At 42.1% G+C, this 8,157-nt stretch overlaps 1 protein-coding gene across 2 annotated transcripts in view; it reads right to left on the bottom strand.

Moving 5' to 3' along the window:
• Positions 1-651: 651 nt before the first annotated feature.
• LOC128357841 (helicase ARIP4-like) overlaps positions 652-8,157 on the bottom strand; it is a 69,068-nt gene continuing 61,562 nt past the window's right edge. For both annotated transcript variants that reach the window (XM_053318229.1, XM_053318230.1), the window contains exons 14-23: positions 8,005-8,123; positions 7,650-7,774; positions 6,731-6,830; positions 6,401-6,606; positions 5,677-5,852; positions 5,056-5,252; positions 4,660-4,859; positions 4,418-4,507; positions 4,116-4,211; positions 652-3,905 (exon numbers count right to left, since the gene is read on the bottom strand). In XM_053318229.1, the coding sequence (XP_053174204.1) occupies positions 2,812-3,905; positions 4,116-4,211; positions 4,418-4,507; positions 4,660-4,859; positions 5,056-5,252; positions 5,677-5,852; positions 6,401-6,606; positions 6,731-6,830; positions 7,650-7,774; positions 8,005-8,123 (2,403 nt within the window). In that variant the 3' untranslated portion in view covers positions 652-2,811. The remainder of the gene's footprint in view (positions 3,906-4,115; positions 4,212-4,417; positions 4,508-4,659; positions 4,860-5,055; positions 5,253-5,676; positions 5,853-6,400; positions 6,607-6,730; positions 6,831-7,649; positions 7,775-8,004; positions 8,124-8,157) is intronic.

The raw sequence follows: 8,157 nt of genomic DNA, 5'->3' as shown, positions 1-8,157 counted from the left end.
TAAGGATGACACACAGATGGACATTTCTGATGATATGAAAATGGGCAACACAAAAAAAAGCGATTAGCAAAGCACTTGATATCATTGTTTTCTTTCTTTTCAGCTGACGAGTGGTTGGGCTGCCTCAGTTTCTGACCCATTACTTGTAATTTGAGCTTCATTTAAATGCACACAAATGGCTCATGTAATTCAGATAAAGTAGTAATTGTATCCCAATTTTGAACAATCAAGCAGGATATTCTGATGAAGGAATCTGAGCTCAGTATCGCAACTAATATCGACATATCACTGCTATCTTTCTCTGGGATTCTCATAATCAGAGTAATCGTAGACAGGATATGATATTTACTCAAGCCTTCTTAAATATACTATCCTGATTATTAATGTGCACAGTAATGCACTGATTGGTTGGTCCACATGCAAGTTCTGCACAGTGCACACATGCAGGGTCAGACTGGCAGATAATCACTTCTTAAAAATAAAATAAAAAATCCCCAAACACAAGAAATTGAAGCATTTTTTCCAACTGTAGTAACAACAATAGTAATGTGACCATATTAATATTACAAACAAGAAAAGCAATAAAAAGGAAGCCAAAAAACCTCCCCAACCCCCCCCCCCCCCCCCCAAAAAAAAAACATTGTACAAAAATAAAAATACAAATGAATAAATATGCACCGTCATAAATAAATAAATTTGGTAAATTCAAACATTGTAAAATTGTAAAAAGAGAAGAACAAAAAATGAAACATGAGTAAACTAACAATTTCAGTATGAAGAACAAATACATGGAAGAGGAAGATGTTTAGTCTTTGCTTGGGTTTTTCGACAATAGAGCTGGTGGGTTTTTAAAGCTCTTGCCGCAGCCATTTTGGAGGAGAAGATTTTCCGCATCAGTGCTGACCATCCCCTATTATAAGTTTGGGTGAGGCAGTAGATAAGTCTGTGTGATCAGAGGGTGTCAATGGGAACAGCAGAATGATGGTTTATTGTTGATCTAAAGGGAACTTGGTTATGTGATGGCGCTTTCCACAGCTAAACCAGTCTACAGACGTATACAGATTTGTGTCTCTTTTACAGTGCAGTACAGTGTACAGTGTTATCTGAAAGGTCGTACAGAGAGATGGATATGTACTTCTTCTTGACTGTGGCTGTGAGGAGGGCTGTAGAGAGAACATAGTGTGTCGCTGTGGTGGATTTTCAATTCCGCTCTACATTGTTGACAACATTATTTGGTCTCTAAAGACACAATCCTCTTTGATGGAGGTTGTTGATGTGCTTGTGCATTTCTTGTTTTTTTGGCAAAGCTACACCATCTCTCCACAATCGGTTTGGTTTCACAATGACTTCTATTCACATAAAATGAGATGAGACAGAAAAAACAGCAGAGCAGAAATGGAATCTGGGGTGTCGTAAGAATGAGTTACCAAACCGAGTAACTTTGTTTTTTCTTCTTTTCTTTTTTTCCTTTTGTAACCCCCAAGAACACGACACACAGATACAAACACAGTAACGACACAAGCGTAACCAAAACTCAGGGTTTGCAAGCTTAATTCCTCTGGGGTTGTACGAATACATATAGGCTTGAGTGAGTGTTTTGCATCGTTTTTCGCTAGGCTACAGTAAGACTGTGGGTGAGATTCAGAGAGCCGCGGTGACCGCCTGTCTCTCCTTAACTCTCCTCTCTCACAGTTCACATTCAGAAAGATGGAGGCAAAAAAGGCATTTTCTGTTTGTTGTTTCTCCGCTACAAGGAGGACACCTCGCTAGAACACAGTTTTATTTCTCATTTTCACCTGGCTGTTTTTAGGCAATTATTTTCTTTTTAAGTAAAAGAGATTACATAAATATAAAATGCACAAAAAAGAAAAGAAAAAAAAAATCAGATCTTCCCACGTCTGATGCCTAAATAGAAGGAGTCGTTTCAAAAAGGCCTGGTTTAAAGGCATTTGTTTAAGCATACATTCTTTCATTAGCGTTTTAAGGTTTCAGTAATTGTCTTTAACCTCATCCTTAACTTAAACAGCTTTTTCAATTAATTCAAGATGATCCTGTGTCTTTTTTTTTCTAAAAACATACAATACTCCTGTCCTGGCAGTGAATTAAGTTCAATCAAAATTCTGTCTAAGGTTCTGTTTTGATCTATTTTCCTTTTCTTTTACCATTTTAACAAATATTCAGTAGCAATATTTGACAAGCGACAAACAATACCTTTAAAGTTACTGATATTTAACAAATGTTACTATCAGCTAACTTACGTATCAAGCCTTTTTTTATAAGCAACTCCACCCATCATTTTTTTTAAATTAGCTGGAAAAAGCAAAAGAGTTGACAATTAACAAAGCTGCAGAACTAGAATCTCTAAAGTCAACAGTACAACTTGTGGCCATTTGTGGTCACTGCAGGCCCACACTCAGCAGTACTAAGTCCAGTGATTAGTATTTCAATGCCAGTATTGGACAAAAACCTGGAAGCTCAAAGTCCTCTTGATTTTCATTTTCCTCTTCCCTCTGGATATTCTTCCACAGGTTTCATCTACAGATTTTCAGCATAAAGATTTGTCGCTCTGTGTCCAGTCTGCGTTCAATCTCTATTCAGACTGTATCTCCAAGGCAGTGGAGACAACAGAGGAAACACTTTAAGTAAAACAGGGGCTCAGATGTCATCACTTTAACTGTCTTTCAATTTTTGTCTGTTTCCCTCACGGCCTCGGCCACAGGCCCTTTAAAGCCTGCATCCTGGCAAATAGGATGTCATCCTATCTGGTTGATTATGACATTGAATCAAGTTTGCTCAAACATCTTTCATCTGTCACTGTCCCCTCACCTCAATCACATCATCATTGTCGTCGTCGTCGTCAGAGCTGCTGGCTCTGCTAACATTCCCACCATTCACCAGCAGTGGGGCGCGGTGGCCTTCAGACCGTGCTGAGGAGGAGAAGGAGGAAGGGGAAGATGAGGAGGAGCTGGAAGCAGCAGTTGGAGGGTACTGTGAGAGGAAGCTGGCTCCAGCTGGACCAGGAGTGGCAGCTGGACCTGGCAGCCCCCCTGGGAGCATTGACCCTGTGTAGAGGCTGGCCAGAGACTGACTGTAAGAGAGAGGGAAGCCTGGAGGAATCATCCCAGCCATACCGGCCATACCCGCCATGCTGGGGCTCAGCATGAATGGTGGCAGGGCACCTGGAACTGAAATGGCAGCTTTATTTGATGCAGAGGATGACAGTGATGAGGAAGATGAGATGGCAGTAGCGGTGGATGATGTCAATGTGGAGGAGGAGGATGACGGAGGGATTGCGCTGGCTCCGCCCAAGCCAAACAGATCAGGGTACATGAAGCCGGGGTCCCCCAGTTGAGTATGGAAGTAAGGCTGGCCTGCACCCATGAAGAGTGGGTGCCCCAGTGACCCAGCCAACATGGCGGGGCTGAGGCCCAGAGGAGGGAGGCCATAGCCCCCGGTGAAGGGGTAGCCTTGTGAGCCCAGAGAAGAGTGCTTTCCAGCAGAAGGTTGCTTGCTGGGACGCTCATCCAGGGATGGGGTGGAGGCTTTGCGCTTGGGCCCTGTTCTGAGGTCTTCGGCCATAGTGCCATCCATGTTGGGCTGGATGACATTAGTCACAGAGGCATCATGGTGGCTCATATTCCCACTGCTGCCATTGGTCTGAAGCGGTTTAGCAGATGGCAGGTTGTTCACGTTGCTCTCTGTCTCCCTCACTGGTTGATCTCCGGAGCCTGCTTTGGCGCTAGCTCCTGTGCCACCTGTGTAGCGCTGCAATTCACTGATGATCTCTGGGCTGTCAGGTGAAAGAGGGCGGGGCAGAGACTTGGAGGGTTCCTGCTGTTTCCTGTCAGGTGACAGGCAACCATTACTGCCATTGGTAGAAACCTCCTCTGCTGGGGACTGGGAGTCTGAGAAGAACAAGGGGGCTGATGTTAGATTTTGGAAAGTATTAAACCCTTTACATGTGTCGTAACAGCATAACACCAGTTATATTTTCTTCAACATATAGGAGCTCCTCTGAGGTAGTCTAGTAGTGGTATATTTTTACATTTTTGCTTGTCTAACCAAGACTCCTGTGTTTTAGTTGGAGGTAAGTTCTGGTAAAAGCATCATCCTACCTTTGGGTGGTGCTGTAGTACTTTCCTCTGTTGTCTTAATCTTGTTAGCTGCTCTGATGGCATAAATCCGTCCATCAGATGTCCTGATATAAGTCCCTAAAATGGAGAAAGGTGAAATAAATGATCTGTCCAAACAGACAGCTAAATGAAGCTTTGTCTGAACAGTCCCATAACCCAAATATATAATCTCATAAGAACAAGCAAAATGTCACATTTGAGAATTCTTGGCAGTCAAATGTTTTAATTATCAATTATTGCGGCAAGAGTATACAAAGGGGTTTTGTAATAGTGTGATTGGTTACCTTTGGTGCCTCTTATCACATGAATACTCTCTCCAGCAGTGATCCTGGCCTGGACATCTGTTGAGCTGTTGGTACCTGGGATCACGATGTCTACAAGAAACCAAGAAAGACAACTTAACCAACAGTAGTAAAAATATCAATAGTTTTCAGGGTAACATTTTTAAGGAAAGGATGAGGGGGAAATGAGAATAATCAAAGACGTTTAAGTATTGGATTGTATACATCAGATACAGTTTGCCTACCGGTAGTAGTGACGATCTTCTGTACAAACACCCCTGCTTTCTGCAAGCAGTTGACAGGAAAGCCTCCAATGCTGGATCCTGATGAATCATTGCCTGAGGCAGAGCCTGCAGATGCCTGGCGGGGCGTCATGGGAACAGGAGTAGACTGGACTGGCCGGACGCTAGCCACAAGCTTCTCCTCAATACGAGGAGGTGGTCGCCTGAGCAGAAAGGTTATTTCTCTATTAGACCACATATTAAGGTTATTTCTGAACCAAGTTTTAGTGCTAGATATACTTCCTAATTAGTTCCTTGTGAAGGATTTTGCATCTCAAGAGTCCTTTGAAAAGCAAAGTGATATATGAACTAAATAAGACATAGCAGCCATTTCAGCTGTGACAAAGTTGAGTTACTGACCAGTTTCTCTGGCTGAAGGCTGGGATGTTGGTGAGGCTCTGGTCACTGGCGGGATAGTAGTGAGCATAGGAGGGACGGGTGTACGGCACAGATGCCCTTTTCTCCTCTTCGTAACCCTTCCTCGCTGCTTTCTTCTCAACTTTGCTCAGCTTCAGCTCCCTGCGGTCCATCAGCAAGGATTCATGTGGGAAAGGTTGCTGAAAGAAGGAGGGCAGATGGACATGTGACAGAGGTGGTGAGTGTTTTGCTCTTGCCAGTGAATTAGTTGTAACAATACACATCAAACCCAGAGTGGGAGATTATTTGTCACACACACTATTACAATCTTGTGAGCCTAGTTTTTACTTTCACAGTTAAGTCTGGAAACTCTCCGCTGAGAATCCAGCAGGTTTAATTAGGTACCTCATAATGAAACTGAAACAAAATTGTATTATAAATATGAAGCAAGATGGCCTAGTTGTCTTTCTTTTTACATTTTCATTCAAACAGCAAGTGATTTTTTGAATAAGTAGAGAACAATCAAAACCTCAATAGACAATGCAAATCTTGTACACTGGGGGACAAAAACATGTCCTACTTTTAAACACGTATAGGGGTCACAGGCATCCTCTATTCATTTACCTTAGTAATCAGGCAAGGATAGAGGTACAGCGCCTTCCTGAGGATGCTCTCCAGGCCGTCGTGAGACTGCAGCTGGACCTGGGAGGGGTCTGGCTCCTCCTCCACAAAATGAAGAAGAGAATCCACCTCCCTCCTGGTGAAGGTCAGCACAGGGTTCAGATCATCCACCACCCGATCTGAGGGACAGAGGGAGAAAGGAAGAAAGAAAAGATGAATGGTTGAGAGGAGCAGGGTGTGTGGACAGAGAGAAGTGGAGGTGAAAGTAGAGCAAATTGTAAGAAAAGTGGCCTCAATGCGTCTGTCTCGCCAGTCAAAGCTTATGGCAAACACTTGAGACAGTTTACTCAGTCAGACAAGAGCATCTTGACAGAAGAGCTCTGGTTTTAACTCAAAGCTGATTATTGAGTTTGGGGGGGTCTGTCTGCTGAAGTTACATAGAAGAGCCTGAATTGGGGTTTTCAGAAAGTCTGTATTTGAAAAAGTAATCAGCTTGAAATAAGAAAGAAATTTAAATAGTTTGAATTTGGTGTGTTTAAGAACAATTTACAATCTTTTTAAAACATTTTCTGTTTAATATGTGGTTCAGTTTTTCTTGATTATTTTTCTTGCTTCCTCCATTCCTTCTTCCACACCTTTAGTCTGAACAACAGGAAATGAACATTAGATTAATCCCCCCCAAAAAGTAATGATTAAACATAACAAGTCAATGAATTTTTCAACTCACCTGACATGCCCTGTTTGGAGATCTGGCGGTCATAGATCTTCTTCTCCAGTGTGAAGTCGCACACCAGTCGGTAGATATGACATGGCTTCTTTTGGCCGTAGCGGTAGACGCGGCACACAGCCTGAGCATCATGGCAAGGGTTCCAGGAGGCGTCAAACACCACCACTCGGTTTGCGCCGATCAGGTTCACACCCAGACAACCAGCCCTGTATCCCAAAGAGGTGCACAATTGGGTTGTGTTTGTTAATGTCATGTTGCATTCTGACATCAATATTTTGCATAAATCTTCTGCCATTTATATTACTGTTTCTGCATGTGTGTGTGTATTACCTGGTTGACAGCAAGAAGACCCATGCAGAGGTATTGGTGGGATCATTGAACTGGTTTATCAGTCTCTCTCTCTCCGAGGCTGTTGTGCTTCCATCCAGTCCTTTGAAATATCACACAACCAATGAAGATTTAAACAGAGTGGTTCAGTAGCTTAACATGCGGTGCTTTGACATATTCAGTTAATGTACAATTAATCAATATATTTCTCCACCTTCATTTCCTCATTATAATTCTTCTTCATTTATTTACTTACTTTTTAGTACAGAATCAAGGACAGTGTAATCCTCACCAACAGGGTATCCTGTGGATTTGATTCTAGCCCTCCACCTGCTCTAGTATGTAATCTACCATATATGCATCAAGAAACAACAAATGTGTCCAGACGAAAAAGCTACAACTGATGAAAAATGTTGCAGTAGGGTGCATACCTTTGTTGCACATCATACTCCTACTCCCCCTCTCTCCCTGATTTGTTTCCCATCTAGTCTTTCTAGAGTCATTGTAATAAAGGCTTAAAATGCCTAAAAACTGCAAGATAAAATAACCATATATCTAAAAACATAAATTAAATTAAATTAATTTTTACTTAGTTGACAAAGTGACCAATCTTTTAGCGATTTTATAGTGGCTGACTGTTACTATGAACCACCAGATGGCAGCATCTACTGTAAGTCAATGAGAGTGTACAACTAAATCACTGTAGTTAGAAACAAAATGTACAGATTTAACAATTTGCAACTGATTTGATAAATGTGCACAAATCTTCCTCTCAAACTGAACAGTTTCAAACCATTTTCCTGTCTTCCACGTAACTATACCTGTTTCTGTGTGTCTAAAATAACTAACCGGTCTACTCTTTAAGTGCATCTCCTTGTCATGATACCAATGACTGAAAACATCATAATATATGACCACTTACTGTAGTAGTTAAGGTTGCGGACCCAGTTCTGGTTGGGTCCGTCTCTGCTGGATGTGTTGGGTGAGGGAGGCACAGGTCTCTTTGCTAGGAAATCCTCAATCACCGTCAGCGTGGACAAACTCTGACTGTAGAAGGCAAACAGAGGTAAAATTAGAGATTGGATCACACATCAGAAAGCTTAACAATGCACATGTAATGCAAAGTTGAATTAAACCAAAACTGTGATATGGAATGCAATTTTAGGGTGAAATGTTTAAGTAATCACATTTTTTTAATTTGTTTTTTGATTTGCACCTAAGAATCTCAAAATGTTATATTATCTAGATGTGTGCTTCAGCGTTGCCCAGTCTTTTACCTGAAGACGAGGATCTTGTCTCCCTTCCTGACGCTCTCCTCTATCAGATGGAACAGCAGCACCATCTTAGCTGAGTTCTCCAGGAGGCCGGGCTTGTAATCATACATGATGTCCTTCGCCTGGCAATGTAGCAGAGATAGAGCGATGAGGCTC

Source organism: Scomber japonicus, chromosome 4, assembly GCF_027409825.1.
Source record: "Scomber japonicus isolate fScoJap1 chromosome 4, fScoJap1.pri, whole genome shotgun sequence".
NCBI classification, from domain to species: domain Eukaryota; kingdom Metazoa; phylum Chordata; class Actinopteri; order Scombriformes; family Scombridae; genus Scomber; species Scomber japonicus.
The sequence above is the reverse complement of the archived record's forward strand: the minus strand, read 5'-3'. Positions and strand labels throughout refer to the sequence as shown.